This window comes from Mytilus edulis, chromosome 9 (genome assembly GCF_963676685.1).
Source record: "Mytilus edulis chromosome 9, xbMytEdul2.2, whole genome shotgun sequence".
Lineage (NCBI taxonomy): Eukaryota > Metazoa > Mollusca > Bivalvia > Mytilida > Mytilidae > Mytilus > Mytilus edulis.
The window spans coordinates 35,096,793-35,122,370 of record NC_092352.1 but is presented as its reverse complement, the minus strand read 5'-3'; the positions used below and the strand labels follow the sequence as shown (position 1 = coordinate 35,122,370).

The window sequence follows — 25,578 nt, the reverse complement described above, 5'->3', positions numbered from 1 at the left end:
TATTTTTTAAACTACGACAAAATTGCGGCACTTACCGCAAAGAACCAAAAAACGAACAACGATTTTCGGCCAATTTCCTGAATGAAAAACACGATTTCAAAGAAGTATTTCTTAGTAAATCTTTGACTGATTGCCTAAATTTCAGTTCTGTACAACTTTAAAATGTCTGCTATTGCCATCTTTAATGAAATTGATTTGAAAAATATTGTTTAAAGCTGCAGTTTTTTTGGTTTAAATAGATGTATCAAAAACGGCGAATATGTGTCCCCCATTGACAAAACATCAGGCAATTTCAAACACCCTTTAATCTAACTTTTCAGATGATTATTTTCAAACAAACACGTTTTTAAGCTAAGAATATTTTGCATTTGAAGTTATCTTCATATAGAAATATCAGTTTATTTCAAAAACATATAGACCTGAACATAAACTGTAGAAAACATGGAAAGATATGGCGAAAATAAGCACCCCACTCTATCTATAAAAATATTCAAGATAATAACCAAAAACATCAAAATTTCCTTAAAATTACCAATTCAGGGGCAGCAACCCATCAACTGGTTGTCCGATTTGTCTGAAAAGTTCAGGGCAGATAGATCTTAACTTGATAAACAATTTAACCTGTCAGATTTGCTCTAAATGCTTTGGTTTCAGTTATAAGCCAAAATTTACATTTTACCCCTATGTTCTATTTTAAGTCATGGCGGCCATCATGGTTGGTTGGTCGAGTTACCAGACACATTTTTTTAAAACAAGATACCCCAATGATGATTGTGGCCAAGTTTGGTTTAATTTGGCCCAGTAGTTTCAGAGGAGAAGATTTTTCTAAAAGATTATTAAGATTTACGAAAAATGGTTAAAAATTGACTATAAAGGGCAATAACTCCTAAAGGGGTCAACTGATCATTTTATTCAAGTTGACTTATTTGTAAATCTTACTTTGCTGAACATTATTGCTGTTTGCAGTTTATCTCCATCTATAAAAATATTCAAGATACATGTAATAACCAAAAACAGCAAAATTTCCTTAAAATTACCAATTCAGGGGCAGCAACATAACAACGGGTTGTCTGATTCATCTGAAAATTTCAGGGCAGATAGATCTTGACCTGATAAACAATTTAACCTCCTGTCAGATTTGCCTTAAATGCTTTGGTTTTTGAGTTATAAGCCAAAAACTGCATTTTACACCTATGTTCTATTTTTAGCCATGGTGGCCATCTTAGTTTGTTGGCCGGGTCACCGGACACATTTTTAAAACTAGATACCCCAATGATGATTGTGGCCAAGTTTGGTTAAATTTGGCCCAGTAGTTTCAGAGGAGAAGATTTTTGTAAAAGTTAATGACGACGGACGCCAAGTGATGAGAAAAGCTCACTTGGCCCTTCGAGCCAGGTGAGCTAAAAATCAATTGTAAAAAACTTACCCTAGATACCACTCTAGTTCCTGGTCTAAAATATCTCATTGTTCTACATGCCTGTAAATATATATACAAACATTACTTTTTTTATTTCATTTTAGTTATTGGAATCACAATGTGAGAACATATATACAAAATAAGATGGGAGCATGCTACAACACTGCACTTTTTGTCATTCATAATTTGTCCTTCAAATATTGTGCAAGATATAAGAGTAACATGAATAAACTAACTGAAACTGAATTAGAGTTATACAACAAATAAATGCAGTGTGCAGTTAAAAAACAAATTTTTCAAAACCATGTCATCCATAAAATTTACATATTGTGCCATTATACAGTTAAACCTGGCATAAAGGTCACCACAGTGACAATTATTAAATCATAACCTGTCTTAGCATGTCAAGCTTTTTTTGTCCTATGTATTTAAATAGGGTAAATTTTTTTAAATTTTACATCGTTGATCTATTTATACTGGCTTGACTGAATTCATATTCATATTTGTATCTATTTTGCAAAGTGACAAGATCAGTGATTTTGCTAGCGCTCGTCACTTTCGTAATTTACGAACGATTTTTGCATTGACCAAAGTATTTCAAATCAATTTTGTCACTTAAATTTTGAAAGTGTAAAAATATATTTTTGTATTAAAATACTATAAATCTACCTGTCTTTATGTTTTTGACAAGTTTATGATACCCAGGTAATTAAAATTTGCAACAGGTGTTACAAGTTGTGATTACAACTAATCCGCTTATCTCCATTGGATGGGTCACTAATTGTCCCCCCCGGACAGTTCGCATTTGAATTTCAATATTTCTCAAACGATCACAATTTGAAGTTCGTTTGTCGTAGATTCGTCATTCGAACGCATTTTCGTCATATTTGATATAAATTTTCATCAAAATTTTTTGACAATTTCCATTTAAAATATAGAACTTTATTCAAACTGTTCAGAAATGTTTTCACGAGTCAAATAGGTGCTTCCTGTACTGCGTGCTACGCATACGTGAAAGTATTCTCTTGACTATTTATAGACAGCAAAAATGTCTTTCTAGAGGTATTTAAAATGGAACCAGATGCTCCGCAGGGCGCAGCTTTATACGACTGCAGAATTTGAACCCTGAACGCTTGGGGCAAGTATGGACACTACATTCAAGCTGGATTCAGCTCTGAATTGGGATTATGATTAAATAGTTGACACAGAATAAATGTGGTCTAATGAGTTAAAGAGGTACTTAGAATAATATAAACATTTAACTTAAGTTAAGAGAATAGAAACGAAAAAAATCTTTAATTTTTCCACTTGTAAAGAGGTATAACCCTAGAATGTCAATCAAAGTGCTTGTAATCACTGAATGGCAAAGATTGTTTTAATTTATCAGTTGGTAGCAAAAGTGAATATTGCATTGTATATATAGCATTGATTTAAGTTGATTCAACTACTATTCTAGACAAAGAAAGATAACTCCAATTTTCAAAGAACAATAATCATGGCAGAAAATAAACAAAAAAGCTTCATCAGCAACATTTTATATTGGCAAATTTCCAATGAAGTTCATTAAACTAAAGTTATTGGAAAATTTCCAATGGAATTTATTAATAATAAATTTCCAATATACATAATTTAAAAGCAGTTTAGGTGAGATATTCAAATGAGTTTCAATTACCAACCTTACACTGCTTTTAAATTATGTTTAGTACTTAAGTAATTGTCCATTAATCTGGAAACCCTTTCCCCCCTTTTTTGCACATTATTCCTTAACGGTTTGAGCCATTCAATTCTTACCATCCCTTTGTGGTATTCCCCAATATCCAAAATCTAAATGCATGGTTATATTCAGCATATCAAAGAAACCCAAGAATTCAATTTTTGATGAAATCAAATAAAGTTCAATTTTGAACCCTTTAGACCTCAACCTGAAAACTGGGCCCATAATAAAAAAAACTAAGTACATGTATAGATTCAGCATATCAAAGAACCCCAAGAATTCAATTTTTGTTAAAATCAAACTAAGTTTAATTTTGGACCCTTTGGACCTTAATGTTTGAGGGGTCCGTAGGTGGCCTGTTGTAAGGTAAAATTTCTGTCCCTATCCAATATTACCTCATTTTCCAGTGGTAGTCGAAATTTCCCCGACCATCATCCCTTATGGCCTCTTTTATGGCAAGACCTACCTATTGTATTTATTGTGAACTTGTTCTCGTCCTGAATATGCATGAAATATTTGCCACTGGACGTTAAGCAACCAACAATCAATCAATCAATTGGACCTTAATGTAGACCAATTTGAAAACAGGACCAAAAATTAAGAATCTAAATACATGATTAGATTTAGCATATCAAAGAACCCCCCTAGATCAATTTTTTATAAAATCAAACAAAGTTTAATTTTGGACCCTTTTGGCCCCTAATTCCAAAACTGTTGGAACCAAAAACTCCCAAAATCAATCCCAACCTTCCTTTTGTGGTCATAAACCTTGTGTTTAAATTTCATAGATTTCTATTTACTTATACTACAGTTATTGTGCGAAAACCAAAAAATGCTTATTTGGGCCCTTTTTTAGCCCCTAATTCCTAAACTGTTGGTACCAAAACTCCCAAAATCAATCCCAACCTTTCTTTTCTGGTCATAAACCTTGTGATAAAATTTCATAGATTTCTATTTACTTGTACTAGAGTTATTGTGCGAAAACCAAGAAAAATGCTTATTGGACCCTTTTTTGGCCCCTAATTCTTAAACTGTTGGGACCAAAACTTACAAATTCAATCCCAACTTTCCTTTTGATGTCATAAACCTTGTGTTTAAATTTCATAGATTTCTATTCACTTATACTTAAGTTATAGTGCGAAAAACCAAATGTCTTCGGACGACGACGACGACGACGACGTCATACCAATATACGACCGCAAAAAATTTGCGGTTGTATAAAAATGATAATTTCCTGATGAATCTAGACTTGTTTTGAATTTATTATCCACGTGGCACTTCCCGTTTTCATTTCACTGAAAACTGAAAGTAGAAAACGTGATCTTTTCTTGATTTGTTTACAACCTCACACACTAAGTTACAGTTATAAACGTTCCAAAAAGGATTTTTTTTTATTTTCAACTTCATAGAAATGATTTCCAAATATAGATTTAGACGTTTTATAAGGATAATGATTATGCAGTGAGATAATCATTGTTAGTTAATTTCTGCTGTGATTCCTTGTTTAAAAATCAAAGCGCTGTAAGCGCTGAAGGCAGTTAACCAAAAACCAAGTTCTCAAACATGTAGGGGTAGGCAGAGGATTTAGGGGGGTGCCCCCCCCCCCCCTTTGGGAAAAAAATTAGTTGCTTATATAGGGAATCACTGAAGCGTGACTGGAGCGGGTCCCCTCTTAGGATGGTCAGTGGGCCCCCACTTATGAAAATTTCTGGATCCGCTACTGGGGGTAGGGTGACCCTAGGGACTTCCCCTACATTTCATTTTATTTGTTATATTGTCCCATACATGAATATATATGGTTTAGGGGGGGGGGATCTCATTGGTTTCTAAGTTCTCAAACAGGAGGGGTAGGGTGACCCCAGGGACTCCCCCTATATTTCATTTAATTAGTTATATTGGCCCATACATGAATATATATTGTTTCGGGGTGGGGATCTTGACCGTTTCCAAGTTCTTAAACAGGAGGGTTGGGGTGACCACAGGGACTTCCCCTATATTTCATTTGATTTGTTATATTGTCCCATACATGAGTATATATGGTTTAGGGGTGAGGATCTTGACCATTTCCAAGTTCTCAAACAGGAGGGTGTACAGTGACCCCAGGGACGCCCCCTATCTTTCATTTGAACTGTTATATTGTCCCGTACATGAATATATATGGTTAAGGGTTGGGGATCTCAACGGGTTTCAAATTCTCAAACAGGAGGGGTGGGGTGACCCAAGGGACTCCCTCTATATTTAATCTGATTTGTTATATTGTCCCATACATGAATATATATGGTTTAAGGTTGGGGATCTCGACCATTTTTAAATTCTAAAACAGGAGGGTTGGGGTGACCCCCAGCGACTCTTCCTATATTTCATTTGATTTTTCATATTGTCACAAACATGAATATATATGGTTAAAGGGTGTGGATCTCGACCGTTTCCAAGTTCTCAAACAGGAGGGTGGGGTAACTCTATGGACTCCCCCTATATTTCATTATATTGTCCTATACTTGAATATATGCAGGGGCAGATTCAGTCCGGGGGGGGGGGGGGGGGCGTGCACCCCCCATAAATTTGCAAAGCATGGGTTGTTCTCAGCTTAAAGAATATTCCGATAATTTTACCTCAATATTTTTTTAGCCTCGCTCTGCTCGGAGAAAATTTAAGTTAGCACCCCTCCTAACCTAAAATCCTGGATCTGCTCCTCATATGGTTTAGGGGTGGGAGCTCGACCGTTTCCAAGTTATTAAACAGGAGGGGGTGGAGTGGCCCAAAGGATGCCACCTATATATCATATGATTTACTTACATTCAGGTATATATAATATAGTTGCATTATTTGTGAAAATAAAGAAACTTTCAGCTACTTTAATTGACCCTTCAAAACTGAGATAAAAAAAAATAATCCTTTGAAATTGCAGTACTATGTTTACACTTTAAAAGCATCTCACATGCATTATCATCATTTATCACTGATAAAGAAAATTTAGACTGTGACCATGAACATGTATATTGTTAGATAAACTGTTCCCAGCTGTCACGTTGTATTGGATTTTTAAATTAAAATTTGTCAAAAAGAATTTTGAGTTTCTGCATAAAATATTTTTTTGCTTTTTCTTTCTTTTATATATATCTTTTGATTTACAATTCTAGTGTTTATATTCATTTACCATGCATAGATGTATTTTTTTCACCTGCGTAATTGATTGCCAAACCCGGAATTACCCTTATCCGCTTCCGGGATCGGATCCGATATTGTAAAATTTTGTCTTCACGGCCGCCATTGTTATGTTTTTACAATGTTGTTTTTGTCAATCAGATACGATTTTACTCGAATTTATACAATATTTGTCGGCTATTTTCTGTATAAAGCTAGCGATTGAACAAAACGAACATCGCTGTCATGAATAATAATGATAAAAATAAGTTTTTAGCTCGTTTAATTGGAGACTTTGGTGAACATGGTGAAAAGGTAATGGTTTGCCAAGTTAACTCTTATTTTCTTTCAAGTGGAAGGTGACTACGTCGGGCGTAGCTAGAAACCAACTATCCTAGGCGAAATACCGCTTGCAAAAGTGGAAGGTCGCGGATCTCGGACCACTGCTAATTTGCACACCTGCCTCCAAATTGAAAAGATACATACATTTCTTTTTCTAATTTGAAATTGCCGCCAACAGCATGAACAGTTGAACTTATTATATAATAGACTACTGACGTAGTTGTACTACGTATTGATGACAAACAATATTCCTACGACTTTTGCCATTTGGGAAATCTAAACTACTTGTCTTAAGAGATTTTCGGCGATTAAATATTTCATACAATTGTTCTTTTACATCTTGGCCGAAAGTACAAGTCATAATGAACTACACAAGGGTTCTTAATAAGCACTACTTCCTATGTGTAACTTTAAAACTTTTGGATAAATCGACGATCATTTAAGGTTTTTCTGATCATATTTTTTGTAATCCAGAATAAAAAGTATTAAAAAAGTGTTCAATTAGTTATATATAACATAGTAGCGAGCTAGATAATAACAATGGCAAGTATTTCAGCATTTATTGGGAAGAACACAAATCTAGGGTGCTCGCATAATGCAGCTTAACTGCATAAAAATGGAATCTAACTTTTGTTGATCAGGAATGTCATATGGAACAAACTGAACAGAAATTGTGTACTAAATTTCCGGATCCCATGTCAGAATCTTTCATAATAAGATCTAGAGCCAATACAGTCAAATCATACAATAACTGCCAATCATGCTTAAGTCCTTTAAAATCTGACAAGTCAAAGATGAAGCTACATGTAGTAATATACATCCTTGGTCACTTTCTGTTACACAAAAAAGGTTGATTTTAATAGCGCGTAAAAGTGACTAAAGGCCTCAAAATCCTAGCTTAAACCCTGGACAAGATGAGCTGAAGGAATATTCATCAACTTTGTATATTTCAATATATTTATTTACCTTCAAGTCTATGGGATCTCTGTAGTAGAATGCATTGACCCCTGCAGCTATTAACGATGGTTTTGTATCTAAAACAACAGCTAGATTGGCTGGGATGTAACAGTGAGCATAATGGACTTCTTTCTTCACTCTATCAGATAATCTACATATATACAATAGAATCATAAATTTATAATATAACCATAATAATCCATGGGCCAAAGTAACAATCAGTGTTATAACAAGGATTTGTTGTACATTGTATTTGTAAGTGTCTTTAAATTAAGCTTTGCCACTAGCTTTGTATAAATGATTGTACAAAACATTAAGCATTTTTGAGAAAAATGGCATTTAGATCATATCCTTTTTCTTTTTCTGTACTATTTTCAAATGAAAGTGACAAAAGACATTGCATACTTAACCATGAACACCCATTGGGACCATGGGTAGTAATTTAAAACTTTTAGTTATGTTTTATAAGATTGTATTTATTACTATTTAATGACACTTTTCACCGTGTATTGTATGGCAGGCATACCACTAGGGAATGTAATTATCTGTCCAAGATATCATGGGATGAACAGTGAAAACCTACCCATCAAGCCTTTGTCTTAAGCAGTATTTACTTCAGTGCTAGCCAGTGTGGCAGTGTTATAAGTTTCTGACACATTTCATTTAGGAGTGTTGGGCAGGTACAGCAATAAGGGGAATGGTTATCTGTGTATGAAATTGTGGGATGGAAAATCACTCAGTGCTAGCCATTACTGCAGTGTTGTAGTTTCTGACACATTTCCCTTGGGAGTGTGTTTTACATGTACAGGAAATTATGGGAATTATGGGAATGGACCGTTAAAACTTACCCATCAAACCTTTGTCTGACAGCATTATTTATCTCAGTGTTAGCAAGGGTAGCAGTGTAATAGTTTCTGACACATTTCACTTGGGAGTGTGTTTTATCTGTGCAGGGATATGGGAATGGACAGTTAAAACTTACCCATCAAACCTTTGTTTGACAGCATTATTTATCTCTGTGCTAGCCAGTGTGGCAGTGTTATAGTTTCTGACACATTTCACTGCGTATTGTATTTCAGGAACACCACTAGGCAAGGTGGTTATCTGTGCAGGGGATTGTGGAAATGGAATAATGTGCAGGTTTCCTTGAAAAATATAAACCTGAAAAAATAAACAATTCCTTAAATTTAGCATTTTATACATGTATGCTGGTAAAGAAAGTACATTGTATATAAACATGATAAATAATAATGTATGCATACATCATGTACATATTCATGAACCTACAAATTTATGCACTGCAAATCAGTTAATTGTTACCTGGTTTTCTTTTTTTATTACTTCATTTTAAAGGGTGATCAGCTGATTAAGCTGCATTAGATCAAACCAAGAATAATATTTAGGACACTAAAAACATTTTCTGTAACTCATCTACATTTCTTTTTAATTAATAACATTAATACTTCCTTTGCCCTATTTCAAAGATATAACCAAATAAAATGTTATTGTAAAAGTTTCACCAATCCCTCTTTTTGAACAGTTCTATGTTTGTTTTAACCATCTTTGGAATTTTGTCAAAGGGAAATTGGTCTATACATATCGAAAATATAATGAAGATGGAATGCTATGTGAGGAAGAAGGGGCGATTTACACAGCTCTCTGAAACAGACAAATGGAGATGGAATGCTATGTGAGGAAGAAGGGGCGATTTACACAGCTCTCTGAAACAGACAAATGGAGATGGAATGCTATGTGAGGAAGAAGGGCGATTTACACAGCTCTCTGAAACAGACAAATGGCGATGGAATGCTATGTGAGGAAGAAGGGGTGATTTACACAGCTCTCTGAAACAGACAAATGGAGATGGAATGCTACGTGAGGAAGAAGGGGCGATTTACACAGCTCTTTGAAACAGACAAATGGAGATGGAATGCTATGTGAGGAAGAAGGGGCGATTTACACAGCTCTCTGAAACAGATAAATGAAGATGGAATGCTATGTGAGGAAGAAGGGGTGATTTACACAGCTCTCTGAAACAGACAAATGGAGATGGAATGCTATGTGAGGAAGAAGGGGCGATTTACACAGCTCTCTGAAACAGACAAATGGAGATGGAATGCTATGTGAGGAAGAAGGGGCGATTTACACAGCTCTCTGAAACAGACAAATGGAGATGGAATGCTATGTGAGGAAGAAGGGGTGATTTACACAGCTCTCTGAAACAGACAAAAGGAGATGGAATGCTATGTGAGGAAGAAGGGGCGATTTACACAGCTCTCTGGAACAGACAAATGGAGATGGAATGCTATGTGACGAAGAAGGGGCGATTTACACAGCTCTCTGAAACAGACAAATAGAAGTGAGAAACAAATCACCCTGTTACAATATTTAGTAGGTGAACCAATAATTAGTTATTTTTCTCAAAATCTTCATAACAAGTAAAACCTATTGTTGTTGATCTTTTTTATCATGTTAGCTGTGTTTGAATCTCTACTACAAGCAGCAGATAATCCTATAAAATTGAGAATGGAAATGGGGAATGTGTCAAATAGACAACAACCCAACCAAAAAGCAGATAACAGTCGAAGGCCACCATGGGTCTTCAACATATGTGTTCAATGCAGTAAGAAAATCTCGCACCCAAAGGCTTGTCTCAGCTGGTCCCTAAACAAAAATGTATACAAAAATATGCTATAAATAATGAAATAAATACTCTATTTTCAGCAGTATCAGGTTCCAGCCATTTAGGAAGATTATCAGCAGCCTCTATCAGCATAAACTCTTCATCACTATCCTTAATTCTGAATTAGAAAACATGATACTGAGTAACATCTTGTTATTCATATGACAGTCACATACTGATAAAAGATGTCACCAAATACCGGTAAAAGTTCATTCAAAATATAAACAATGATAAAGTTCAAATGGAAAACATATTCAGGAATATTATTTAATTTCCACTGAACAAATAATACACAACAGTGTTTGTTCCTAATGAAATAAATGGTAAAGAATATTTGTTCCTGCTGGAACAAATATTACAGCATTGTTTATAACAAAGTTTTAAGAGGAATTTCTATAAGACGTAACAAAATAGTATTTCCAATACTAAAGGGAAATCAACTGAACATGTTTATCATTTTTACTTTTAGCTACTACATAATAGTTGTTTAAAATAGAAATATGTGATGTACTACAAAAATATAATTACTGTGAGAGAAAATTTCACATGTTTTACACTCATCTCTAGAAAATCAAGAATCTCCAAAAGAAACATCCTCATATGAATAATCAATATATATATATACTATAATTCACTTTTAATATATAGCAACAGAAAAACTACAAGTCTTCAAAAGTGAACATTAATCACTGATCATGAGTCATGAATATGAGGTCAAGGACACTTGACAAATGTCTGACAGAGAGAAAAACATTTTATTTAACTAGAAGAAACCTACATGATGTAGGAAATTACAAATTCAATGCAAATATAAAAAAAAAAATATATTTTAGTTTAGGTTGTCAGTTTTTTTCTAAAAAAGTTTGAATATCATGAATATGTGCATAATGAATCTTTATAACTTTTGACTATCTTAAAAATACAAGTGAAGGTATCTTACTTTGCAACTAAGCAATCAAACTGTTTGGTTAATGTGAATAGTAGGTAAACAATAAGCCATTCATCCTCAACGTTATCACCATAACAGGTTTTTCCATACAGGTGAGGTGGTAAATTATCTAGAAATAATGATAAGATGTTACACATCTCCTGTTTAAATATGATTATAAATTTAAACTTCATTGTCTTGTAACAAAAATATCAACTCAAGCTTTTTAATTTTAGCAAATTCCTTTCTTTCTTTCTTCAACCATTTTGGGGATCTTTTTGTTGTCTTAGCTAGCTAAACAACAAAAGAGTTATTTACTATACATGTAGTCCTTGGTGTCCAGTGGCAAATATTACACATGTTTAATGCATGTTCAGGACAATATAACTCAGACATGCCTGTGTCTTAGTACAAGACTGAACAATAATGACAATGCTTCACATCTGATCTTGAGCAAATTTTAACCAGGTGCTCCGCAGGGCGCAGCTTTATACGACCGCAGAGGTCGAACCCTGAACAGTTGGGGCAAGTATGGACAAAACATTCAAGCGTGATACAGCTCTGAATTTGGATTGTGATCAAATTTTTGACATTACATGAGTTTTTTTTACACAAAACAAATGTCAAGATTTTACAAATCAATTAAAGATTTCTTCTTCAAACTTTTTAAATCTAAAATTAAATGGTTGACACAGCATAGGTTTCTGACACAGAATGAATGTGGTCTAATGAACTTAAAAGTTTTTTTTTGCCTTTTAGCAATTCACTATGCTGTTGAATATTAATCCTCTCAAAAAAATGTTTGAAGAAATTTTCTTTTTATTTATGAAATCTGAAATGAGAAAAATTTAACCCCCCCCCCCCTTTTTTTCACATCCCCGTTTCCCTTTTTCCAAAACTGATATCAATTCAAATTTCTAATGGAGTTTGCAATAATAACTACTCTTTTAAATACATCATAAAATATTAAAATGTAAAATAAAGTGCTTGTTATCACTGAATGGTAAAGATTGGTTGGTAGTAAAAGTGAATATACATTGTTTATTGTATAAAACAATAAAAAAAACTTCATCAGCAACATTTTATATTGGCAAATTTCCAATGAAGTTATTTACATAAAGTTATTGGCAAATTAAAATAGAAAATGACATCATAGTCATGTCTGACAAATGTCCAACATACATTATCTAAAAACATTTTAGATAAGATAAGGAAAAAAAGCTTCATCAGCAACATTTTATATTGGCAAATTTCCAATGAAGTTATTTACATAAAGTTATTGGCAAATAAAAATAGAAAATGACATCATAGTCATGTCTGGCAAATTTCCAACATATATTATCAACTACTATTCTATACAAAGAAAGATAACTCCAATTGAAAATTAATTGCTATTGCACAATATTGTGCAATTAGATATTTCTTGCTATTGTGCAATACTGTGCAATTGAAAATTTCTTGCTATTGCACAATACTTGATATGGAATCCTGATTTGGACCAACTTGAAAACTGGGCCCATAATCAAAAATCAAAGTACATATTTAGATAAAGCATATCAAATAAGCCCAAGAATTTAATTTTTGTTAAAATCAAACTTAGTTTAATTTTGGACCCTTTGGACCTTAATGTAGACCAATTTGAAAACTGGACCAAAAATTAAGAATCTACATACACAGTTAGATTTGGCATATCAAAGAACCCATTTATTCAATTTTTGATGAAATCAAACAAAGTTTAATTTTGGACCCCCATTTGGACCAACTTGAAAACTAGGCCAATAATTAAAAATCTAAGTACATTTTTAAATTCAGCATATCAAAGAACCCCAAGGATTCAATTTTTGTTAAAATCAAACTAAGTTTAATTTTGGACCCTTTGGACCTTAATGTAGACCAATTTGAAAACGGGACCAAAAATTAAGAATCTACATACATAGTTAGATTCGGCATATCAAAGAACCCCAATTATTCAATTTTTGATGAAATCACACAAAGTTCAATTTTGGACCCTTTGGGCCCCTTATTCCTAAACTGTTAGGACCAAAACTCCCAAAATCAAACCCAACCTTCCTTTTATGGTCATAAACCTTGTGTTAAAATTTCATTGATTTCTATTTACTTATACTAAAGTTATTGTGCGAAAACCAAGAATAATGCTTATTTGGGCCCTATTTTGGCCCTTAATTCCTAAACTGTTGGAACCAAAACTCCCAAAATCAATCACAACCTTCCTTTTGTGGTCATAAAACTTGTGTCAAAATTTCATAGATTTCTATTCACTTAAACTAAAGTTATAGTGCGAAAACCAAGAAAATGCTTATTTGGGCCCTTTTTGGCCCCTAATTCCTAAAATGTTGGGACCAAAACTCCCAAAATCAATCCCAACCTTCCTTTTGTGGTCATAAACCTTGTGTTAAAATTTCATTGATTTCTATTCACTTTTACTAAAGTTAGAGTGCGAAAACTAAAAGTATTCGGACGACGACGACGACGACGACGACGACGACGACGACGACGACGACGACGACGACGACGACGACGCCAACGTGATAGCAATATACGACCAAAAAATTAAAATTTTTGCGGTCGTATAAAGAAGGGTTACAATTTATTATTGGCGATTCAAAGTCAGGCAGAAATGCAATCTAAAAGTAAACAAAGTAACCTTTTTCAGTCACAGCAGTCAAATTAAACTGCTCTTTTTGCCAAATGTGGTCGACAATTGTTGAACTAACAAAAGCAGGATAAGTGTCAATATATTCAAGTAAAATTTTCACTTTGTCTCTTGACATAAGCCAAGGATCCAAGGATGTGTCAACAAAGGGGAAAAGCCAATATTCAGAAGCATTGTCGGGTAGTCAATCTTTCTTTTCTACCATGCTTATTAAATGACTGGTTTGTAATAATTAACTACGATAACGATAGCTTATTTTCAATTGTACACATTTCTACAAAGAGTTGCATCGCCAGTGGCAAATATAATTACACATGTTTAACTGTTAATGCACATTCAGGACAATATAGCTCAGATATTCCTGTGTCTTAGTACTTGACTGAAAAATAATGAAAATGCCTCACATCTTGGGCAAATTTTATAGAAGGGTTACAATTTATTTTTGGTGATTCAAAGTCAGGCAGAAATGCAATCTAAAAGTAAACAAAGTAACCTTTTTCAGTCACAGCAGTCAAATTAAACTGCTCCTTTTGCCAAATGTGGTCGACAATTGTTGAACTAACAAACGCAAGATAAGTGTCAATATATTCAAGTAAAATTTTTCGCTTTGTCTCTTGACATAATGATGTGTCAACCAAGGGGAAAAGCCAATATTCAGAAGCATCGTCGGGTAGACGATCTTTCTTTTCTGCCATGCTAATTCAATGATGACTGGTTTGTAATAATTAACTACGATAGCTTATTTTCAATTGTACACATTTCTACAAAGGGTACCAGTCAAAATTTGCGGAAGTTCAGCACAGGTCGTAACCTCAATAAATTGGCCAATCATTTAGAATGTTACAAAGTGCTTTGGATCCGAATCATGTGATCTATTATTTTGTGAAAGATGTTGAAGCCAAAAGCATTAACTCAAGTTTTGAGTCAGGCAAATACTGGTGGTGTACAAAGCACACTGTAAGAATATTAACTAATATCAAAGTTTATGAATTTAATGATATACAAAGTATGCTAAAAATAAATGAAAACAAAATGAAATACTTTGGCATATCATTATCAGATCAAATCATTAACTGGGTAGAATCCTTTCTTTCAAACAGAACGCAAACAGTACTTTTAGAAAACATGTCATCTTCAAAAATACCAGTCTCATCAGGAGTCCCACAGGGTACAGTGCTAAGACCAATACTATTCTTAATTTACATAAATGACCTCCCAGATTACATCCAACATAGCAAAATCAGACTCTTTGCAGATGACAGTATAATCTACGGATCTCCTGTAGTTGGTGATCGCAATACTGGTATACCAGTATTGTCCACAATACTAAAAAATTTGTACCAGTATTGTAACTTTTTATAAAAAAAAACCAGCAATACTGGTACATTACTGATATACCAGTATTGTAGTTGTATTGTTGACTAGACTATATTGAAGATCAACGGGAGATTAAATGAACTCAAAAAGATTATAAAGGATAATTGTGAAATCAATTAACAACCAGTTAAAAGTCATTACTATACTTGCACAAATAAACAAAGGATTATTGAAATTAACTCATAACATCATTATTATTTAAACAATTGCTAATAATTTTATCATATTTCTATATTTTATTTAATTCAATAAAGATAAAATAAAATAAAAGCTTTTTATTATCTGAGTAATAATTTAATAAATTCAAGCAAATTATTAGACTCTAACACTGTAAATTCAGCATTTACATGTATGCCATCACACATTTTGACAGATATTTTAATACATGTATACATTTTTTGTGTACTAAGATCATATGCATTTGTTTGTCTTTATTTTCTTATTAATCTTTCACAACAAAAGATATCAATATTATTCATTAATTATAAAAAATTGCTTTATAGGGGAACCTTGTTATAATCAAATTAACTAGTTTGTCTACATGAATGTTAAGGGTTGAAGCAGTTGATTCAGAACCATGGACAATACAATTAGTAGCAGATACATGTATATCTACTGGTACAAATACTAATACTAGACCAGCATTCTGACAGTAAGAGAGCTGTTCAAATGCTATCTGAAATAGCTTGTAATCTAGTAAGCGTTAGAGAAAGTCCACAGAGACAGAATACCTAAATACCAATATAGGAAGGGGGAGGGGTTGCAGAAATCACATCTGAAGAAGAAATAGACAATACCAATGCTGATGATACAGAAGCTATAACAGCATTAATGTCAATATAAAATTCACTAAAATATACTACATGAATCTTGGAAAGAGAGAGCTGAAAGAAAACATAGAAGAAAGTATAGAGTTTGTTAAAATGCTGATACAGAATGGTTAAGAAAAAAACATCAGAAGATTTAAAACTTTATTTGATGACAATCACAGTGTACCATCTATGGCATCATCAGCTAAACACAATCATTCCTAATAAAATTGTCATGTCATATGTTAATTTCATTATGCATATATGTGACACCTTTAATAAAAGATTAATTACCTATATTGTTTATTTAAAAAAAAGCACAATACTGGTACAATACTGGAGGGCGCACTACGTTTGCGCGCATTTGGGGATTAAAATGTTTTACGTTTGCGCGCAGCTTTTGATTACATTTGCGCGCATTTATCTTACAGGTAAACCCAGGTAAAAAACGGTATATGATGAAATATGAATAATATAAAATTTCATTAACTTTGAAAAGATGTTTTAATCATAATTTATATTGTTCATATTGTATTCTAAGACAAAATATAAAGTGTGCATGATAAATTCTGTTATAACTTAAGGCATACATGTAACTTCATTGCGAATTTTTTCAGGGTGATCAAGTACCCCGAATAGTGATCTCTTTAAAATTCGTAAATAATCTATTGAAAGCTAGATTGTAAAGTTTTGTCAAGTAACGGACATTTGAAATTTTTTTTAATAGCAAATCGGGGGAGAAAATCATTAGTATGCTATGAGTATTAAAATTTCCGGATTGATAGAATATAATGCAACCGACTTATCCTGCTTGTATCCAACTTCTACCTCCTCGTGGGTGAGTATAGGTGACTTAGTCAAAAGGAAAGGGTACTTTTACTTAAAATAATTGAATAAATTCATAGATAAATAAGAGTTATTGCCTAAGCTTACCTGAGTTTACCTGTCAAATAAATGCGCGCAATTGTAATGAAAAGCTGCGCGCAAACGTAATGATTTTTACGCGCAAATGTAATGGTAATGCGCGCAAACGTAATGCACCGATACTGGAATACAATACTGGTACAAAATTTTTATACCAGTATTGCGATCACCAACTACAGGAGATCCGGAAAAAGATTGGCTTATGTCTTTCCATCCAGACAATTGTAACATCATGAATATAACAACAAAAAGAAATCCCATCCACTTTTATTATAACATGTATGGACACATCTTAGAATCTGTAAAACATGTAAAATACTTAGGTATCACCATCTCAGCAGACCTAAAATGGAACACCCACATCCAACAAACCGCTGCAAAAGCAAATAAATCCTTAGGTTTCATCAGAAGAAACCTTAAAGTCCAATCGCAAACAATTTAAGAAAGAGCGTACCAAACACTCATAAGACCAAAGTTGGAATACTGTTGTACTGTATGGGACACATTTACAAACGAAAATATAAAATCACTGGAAAAAGTACAAAGATGGGCAGCAAGGTACGTGTGCAATAGACATCACAACACCAGCAGTGTGTCTGAGATGCTAGACACCATGAAATGGCAAACCTTACAAGAACGCCAACTACGAACAAGGCTTATAATGTTCCACAAAATTGTAAATGAAAATATAGCCATTCCATCGCAAAATGTATTACAACAGAGTCAGTCTACTACAAGATCCACCAATAAAGAATCCTACAGACAAATTCATTGCAATTAAGACAGCTATAAATTTTCTTTTTTCTGTCAAACCATCAAAGACTGTCCACAAACTATCCTCTGAAATTACCAAAAACACTACTACAGAAAACTTTAAGGATGCACTCACACGTGCTCCTTGATACTTACCCTCATCTGAAATAAACAGATACTCTTGTTTTTATCTTATACCAAAAAATAAAAATAAAAAATGTAATATTTAAAAACTAAATAAAAAATTGTATAAATTAAAAACAAAGAAAAAATTGTAAAAATTGAAAATACAAAAATATATGACCAAAAACAACTTTGAACAAGAAATATTTTGTTAATTTATATTTTCACAAAAATTATTCACATAAATTTATTAAAAAACATATACCAGGCATGCACTGGAAAGTAAACATCAGTACATGGATGGTTTTCTGTAACAAAAGAAGAAGAAAAAAACCATTTAAACAGGTTAAAAAAAGAACATGCAAGCAGGCTAGATCATACATGCAAATTATTAGTCCGAGATTACTCAGATGTCCAACAGCTGTTTTGCAAGACAAGTCCCACGGCCCCAGCTTGTCTGGCAAAACAGCCGTTGGACGTCAGAGTAATCTCGGACTAACATGCAATGTATAAAATTAAAATTATTTGTTTGTTTATAAGAGCCTAAAGAGGGGGGTAAAGGGTGAATAAAAGTTAAAAGATTAGTGCAAGGTGAATGAAAGCTGTCAAATCTTTTGTTATTGATGTCAATATCATGGTTGTTGATCACCTCTTAAATCAGTTACAATATTATTATATTCACCATGAAACCAGAGTGATATAACAATAAAAACTATACTACAAGGAATCTCAAAGTTGGGTTATCATATATATATAATGAATTAGATTTATAATTTTTTTAAATCTTGGTAATTTGACTCACTTTACAGGATCAATTGACCTGGTGTCACATGGTATTTTGAACCTTCTGTAAAGTGAACTTGAGGTCTAAATACCTTAATATGGTAAATTGACGCAGGGGTCATAATACCGTATATACCAGTACAAATTTTCTAAAAAGTGTTTTAAGGTGTAATCAGATACAAAGTTGAAGGAAACCATATGCTCCTACATGTATATCATGTATTGTTTTATAAAAAGGGTCAATAAAAATGTCAAAACTGGAACAGGATTAGTATGTATGTATATATACATGATATAGGTGTTGCTCTCACCCAATTAGAACATTAAGGCTAAATAGAAAGTCCATGTCTTGATAGCTATTTATTTTGATATTACCCGGTAAAAGGACTGCATATTACATGCATATGCACTTTTATTTTGATGCTGATACTTGTAATTATATTCATTTTTTTTTAACAAGAGATTTTTTTTAATTGATCTATTTTTAGGTTGTTGAACAATGAAGGAGCCTTATTAGCCTATTCTGGTTATGGTGACAAAGATGCTGCTGTTTCAGCTGCTATAGCTGGTAACATTTGGACAGCCTATCAGAAGAGTGGGTCTGCAGCTTTTAATGATGATAAATTAAAATTAGTTCTGTTGGAATGTGAGGTAAGAAAAGGAAAAAGCATTCAATGATAAGAACTCAATACCAGCATTTACTTTTAAGGGTCCTGGGATGGATAAAAGGGGTTCCTGTCTTATTTTTGTAAATTCATAGGAAAATCTAAATCTTGTAACATCCTTGTGATCCCTTTTATGTCAAAATTGGTAGTTAATTTTAATTTTGGATAACAATACCAAATTTTAGGAACTATGTTTGTAACAGGATTTCAATGAAAATCAATATGTACATGCAGGTACAATTTGCTATTCCAAAATAATTTCCTGTGTCAAAAACATTTGGTTGCTTACCAGTTATGGAATGCCCTCCATTAATACATTTTGTTTGGATGTAAATGAAACTATATATTATCAACCAGGTGCTCTGCAGGGCGCAGCTTTATACGACCCCAGTGGTTGAACCCTGAATAGTTGGGGCAAATTTGGTCACAATATTCAAGCTTGATTCCGTCTGAATTTGGATTGTGATCAAATTTTTGACATAATATAGGTTTTTGTCACAAAATTAATGTGGTCAAAGATCTAACAAATCTATTGCACAATACTGTGCAATTGAAGATTTCTTCTTGAAACTTCTTTGAAAAAAAAGAAAGCCCTTCAAAAAATGGTAAACAAAAAATCCCCCCCCCCAACTTTTTGAACCCCCCTTAGAGCAATAACCCTTAAACTCAATCCCATGCTTTCCATTGCAGTATTGAACCTTGTAGTACAATTTCAGAGAGATCTATACACTTAAACACAAGTTATTGTCATGATTGTTTGGAAACTAGAATCATGCTTCTTTTTGGCCCTTTTTTGGCCCCTAATTCCTACATATTTTGGGCAATTAACCCAAAACTTAATCCCAGCCTCCCCTTTGTTATATGGTACATTGTGGTACAATTTCAGAGAGATCCATACAATTACACATAAGTTATTGTCTTGAAACTAGAAAAAAGCTTGTTTTGACCCCTTTTTGGCCCTTAATTCCTAAACTTTGGCTCCATAACCCCTAAAATGAATCCAAACCTCCTACTTGTGGTTTTAATCATTGCGGTATGATTTTAGAGCAATTGAAATACTTCTACACAAGTTATTATCCTGAAACTAGAAAAATGCTTGTTTTGGGCCCCTTTTGGGCCCAATTCCTAATCGGTTGGGACCATCATCCCCAAAATAAATCCCAACCTTCCTTTTGTGGTATTGAACCTTCTGAAAACATTTCATGAAGATCTATTCACTTAAACTAAAGTTATTATCCGGAAACCAATGTGTCTTCGGACGACACAGACGACGTAGACGACGCAGACGACATCATACCAATATACGATCCCAAAATTTTTTTGGGGTCGTATAAAAACACTTCAAGCATTAATTGCTGGCATCAAAGTTCCTGAAATTTGTCACACATTGCACATGCATGACATGCATAATTGCTTTGTATACATCAGTCTCTGTCTCACACTAAAATTTGCTAACCCTTGCTGACACATCAGTTTTCATGTTTTAATGATGAATCACCAATAGCCCTAGAAAGATTGATACAAAATAAATGAACTGAGTTTTCTAACCACAACAACTGAACTTACAGTCTAAATCTGTCTCTGGAAGTAAATTAATGTTGATGAGATGGGCATAATTTTAAACACTTTTTGTATAAATTAACAAAACCAATGTGAACAAAAGGGAATTGAACACAAAAGTCTAAAAAACATCATTTTTAGTAAATTAAATTATTCCTGTTTTTAATTTAGACTTTTTAACAGTTTTTATGCAGAAGTCATTTAGGGTTTTGGTACAAGAATGTATATCAAATAGTTAAGCACTGATTTTATATTTTTTATGCTCAGAACTTTTCAATTTGATTACAGTACAAACTTTTTTTTATTTCAGACAGGGAAAGTAGCCATAACAAAAGTTGCAAATTTAATTCTGTGCATGAGTTCAAAAGAAAATGTTGGATTTGGAATGTTAAAAGCAAAGGTAAGGCATGTATACCTGTCTTTACGTTGTACATATGTACTTTTATACTATTTCGTTCTATTTGAGCAGTCAAAATGCGTTGACTGTATATTTCTATGTCATATACAGTCACTGACCTGATATCACTTTTCCTCATGAATATTTAAATAGAAATTGCCAAAATTGTAATTAATTATTCATACGACCTATTCAACCTGTTCTTGTTTCGATTGTATACAACGACTCAACCTTATTTCTTTTGCAATTTTTAGAAAAAAAAATATTTCACTTAAATCATTATGTTTTAAGCTTATTGTTATTTTAGTTCATTTTCAAACAATTCCTTCACCACCGATTAAGGGTTTCATCAGGAAATGTACATATTTCTCCGCCTGTATGATATGAGGCCTTTTATAAAAGGGGAGTTTCCCAATATTTAAATCAAATAATAAAATTAACACATTAAACAACAATTGAAAATGTTTTTTTTAGATTGCAGTATAAAGACAATAATAGTGCATTGACTTGACATATCAACGATATAAGGATTCGGCACGAAACGGGGAAAATGCTCGGCATAGCCTCGCTTTCCCCGTTTCTAAGCCTCATCCTTATATCGTTGATATGTCAAGTCAATCCACTATTATTGTCTATATATAATGTGAAATGATCCTTCCAATTGAACAAAAAGAAGAATATGGTTTATTTACTTGAATGTCATAGTTTTACTATAAATATAGACTTTCTTATAAAAGAAACTCTTCATTTTATCCAAGTCATCAGAATTGTACTGCTAGTAAAATAGTATCTTTAAAAGTTTAATTCGATGACAGCTTTTTGATCTGTAGTGGCCTTAACCATAACAAGGTGTAAACCCCTCTCATTAGAAATTCTGCAATTGTATAGTACTTATTAACTTATTATTCAGTATTTTAAGACCTGTTCAGATGAAAATTTATACTAGGTCAGTTCTAAATCACTGCACTAGGGATGGTTGGGTGTAGCAAATTTGAAATATGAATTTTGTCAAAATTAAGACTTTGTAGTGTTAAATTTGTTTTAGAGCGTTGTCCAGCTGAAATTATTCTGATTTCTTTTATGAATCTTAGTTTGTTTATTAAATTGTAGTTAGTATTTTATGAAGTGTTAACATAACTGTATATTATTTTTTTTAGGCAGAAGCATTAGCCCTGTATCTAGAAGAACCTTTATCACAAGTGGCAGCATCCTGACAGTAACAACATGTGGTCATCCACCCTTTGCTATTGATCACCATAATGTCACCAGTCTCTCTATGAACTTCATACTTACTGTCATACTAGATGACTACAGTCAAATACTTGTTATATTGCTTATTGTTAAGTAAAATTGTGTAAATAATAATCAGTATTTTTTTATTCCTATTCTTGATGACCCATTGTTCACCTTTTAATACCCAGCCTAGCCTACAAAAGAAGGACAAACTGTGACTTGGATGGAGAGTTGTCTTATTGGAACTCATACTACATTTTCTTATATCTATTAAAATTCTTTGAAATAAAAGACAATGTTAATAACACAAAGTTTAGTTGAGCACCAGTTGTACATGTGCAACATAGGATTTAAAGCATTGTACCACTTAAATACAAATATACAAAATAAAATAAATTTTGTGTGTCAGAAAATTTAACTGTTTTAAAAAGGTTAAAACTTCCCTATTCAACTCACTACGGTATATATGAAATATCTCTTCTTGCTGGAATCAGCTTGATAAATACTGAAGACCACAACCACAAGAGAAACAAGTATAGAAAGCACTCTTTATCAACATCAAGTGCGTAAAATGTTCATTCTAGAATCAAACAGATGTATAGATTTTTTTTCATTGTAGCTGAACAGTGGCCTACAATTGCTTACTGCTACTTCATTTTAACTGGTTGATCGTTCTCATCTGTTATCATATCACTTCTTATATTTATACATACCAGATAGGTAACTTTTTACAGAGAAAGAATTGTTAGAATAATGGCATAAATGCATTTGGTATGGCAAAATATGTGATAATTATATTGAGTAGAATAACCTAATTCTGGCCTTTGTTATTCTTGTATTTACTTAATTTTAGATTATAAGTGTGATGTCCATTTTTGTTGAACTACTATATATCTTTGTAACGGTCCAGCTGAAGCCTCAGGGTGGGGGAATTTTTATCGCTGTGTTCACCCATTGGTGGCCTTGGGCTGTTTAATGCTCTTTGGTTATGTTGTCTCTTTGACACATTCCCTGTTTCCATTCTCAATTTTAACTATCATTTCTCAAAGACTTTTTTGTGGCAATTCAATGCATCTCCATGAAAGAAAAGGAAATAGGAGGCACTCTGAAGAGTTAACATTTTGATAAAAAGTCAATAAAAGTTCAACAATGTACATTTATATCTGATGATTTTATTTGTTCTTAATTTAAATTTACAACCTTTAAAAGGTTAATCTTGTCATGACAATTAAGAATATAACAGTTCTATGTGTCACAGTGTGGGGATCTGAATAGTTATTATGTTATTAAAACAATTAATGATATAAAAGGGGTAAGGCATGTCCCCAGGGACAAAGCCTATAGTTGACTAGAAAGGTCTGATCTAGGCAATTTAGAAGAAATAGGTGGTCATGAATCGTTTCCTAAAATCATTTAGTTTACATAGATATCACTGTTCAAGGTCATAAGTCATCTTTCATGGTATAGGACACATTGACTTGAAATTGTACACCCATGTCATAACTTTCTATCAAAGGAATGAAAAGTTTATGATGAATACATTACTAGAGGCTCTAAAGAGCCTGTGTCGCTCACCTTGGTATATGTGAATATTAAACAAAGGAAGCAGATGGATTCATGACAAAATTGTGTTTTGGTGATGGTGATGTGTTTGTACATCTTACTTTACTGAATATTCTAGCTGCTTACAATTATCTCTATCTATAATGATCTTGGCCCAGTAGTTTCAGTGGAAAATGTTAGTAAAATTTACAAATTTTATGAAAATTGTTAAAAATTGACTTTAAAGGACAATAACTCCTTAGGGGGTCAATTGACCATTTTGGTCATGTTGACTTATTTTTAGGTCTTACTTTGCTGTACATTATTGCTGTTTACAGTTTATCTCTATCTATAATAATATTCAAGATAATAACAAAAAACTGCAAAATTTCCTTAAAATTACCAATTTAGGGCAGCAACCCAACAACCGGTTGTTGGATCCATCTGAAAATTTCAGGGCAGATAGATCTTGACATGATAAACAATTTTACCCCCATGTCAGATTTGCTCTAAATGCTTTGATTTTTGAGTTGTAAGCCAAAAACTGCATTTTCCCCCTATGTTCTATATTTAGGCGTGGCGGCCATCTTGGTTGGATGGCCGGGTCACCTGACACAATTTTTAAACTACATAACCCAAAGATGATTGTGGCCAAGTTTGGATTAATTTGACCCCGTAGTTTCAGAGAAGATTTTTGTAAAAGATTACTAAGATTTACGAAAAATGGTTAAAAATTGACTATAAAGGGCAATAACTCCTAAAGGGGTCAACTGACCATTTCGGCCATGTTAACTTATTTGTAAATCTTACTTTGCTGAACATTATTGCTGTTTACAGTTTATCTCTATCTATAATAATATTCAAGATAATAACCAAAAACAGCAAAATTTCCATAAAATTACCAATTCAGGGGCAGCAACCCAACAACAGGTTGTCCGATTCATCTGAAAATTTCAGGGCAGATAGATGTTGACCTGATAAACAATTTTACCCCATGTCAGATTTGCTCTAAATGCTTTGGTTTTTGAGTTATAAGCCAAAAACTGCATTTTACCCCTATGTTCTATTTTTAGCCATGGTGGCCATCTTGGTTGGTTGGCCGGGTCACGCCACACATTTTTTAAACTAGATACCCCAATGATGATTGTGGCCAAGTCTGGTTAAATTTGGCCCAGTAGTTTCAGAGGAGAAGATTTTTGTAAAAGTTAACGATGACGCCGGACGCCAAGTGATGGGAAAAGCTCCAGGTGAGCTAAAAATGTCCAAGCAAATCAACTTTTACACCGCAAGGTTTAAAGTCAAGGTTTCATGATGGTCGTGATATGTGATACAGAGTCTTATAGCTATTCATCTTCATACCAAATATCAGAAGTCAATGACAAAGACGACAGTGTTCAGTATTGGAAGTCTCAAATTGTATGAGAACCAGTAGAACAAATAATTTTGAAAATAAGACTCACTTTATCAAAACATTACAGATTTTTTCATCAAAACATTATATTTCACTACATCAAAACATGAGATTTCTACTCAAAACATTATGACTAACTTCA

The 25,578-nt window shown here is 33.2% G+C and overlaps 2 protein-coding genes across 2 annotated transcripts in view; one reads left to right on the top strand and one right to left on the bottom strand.

The window, feature by feature from the left end:
* The window catches only part of LOC139488224 (protein ecdysoneless homolog), a 48,415-nt gene extending 33,831 nt beyond the window's left edge, over window positions 1-14,584 (bottom strand). Inside the window, exons 1-6 of the mRNA XM_071273703.1 lie at window positions 14,353-14,584; window positions 11,198-11,315; window positions 10,288-10,375; window positions 8,557-8,735; window positions 7,584-7,725; window positions 1,427-1,477 (exon numbers count right to left, since the gene is read on the bottom strand). Of these exons, the coding sequence (XP_071129804.1) occupies window positions 1,427-1,477; window positions 7,584-7,725; window positions 8,557-8,735; window positions 10,288-10,375; window positions 11,198-11,315; window positions 14,353-14,554 (780 nt within the window). The 5' untranslated portion in view covers window positions 14,555-14,584. The remainder of the gene's footprint in view (window positions 1-1,426; window positions 1,478-7,583; window positions 7,726-8,556; window positions 8,736-10,287; window positions 10,376-11,197; window positions 11,316-14,352) is intronic.
* A 105-nt stretch (window positions 14,585-14,689) lies between these two features.
* LOC139488225 (ragulator complex protein LAMTOR2-like) lies at window positions 14,690-22,615 on the top strand. Its single transcript, XM_071273704.1, has 4 exons — window positions 14,690-14,816; window positions 19,117-19,279; window positions 21,164-21,253; window positions 22,408-22,615. The coding sequence occupies exons 1-4, from the start codon at window positions 14,749-14,751 to the stop codon at window positions 22,462-22,464; spliced, it is 378 nt and encodes a 125-aa protein (XP_071129805.1). The 5' UTR covers window positions 14,690-14,748; the 3' UTR covers window positions 22,465-22,615.
* Window positions 22,616-25,578: the final 2,963 nt, after the last annotated feature.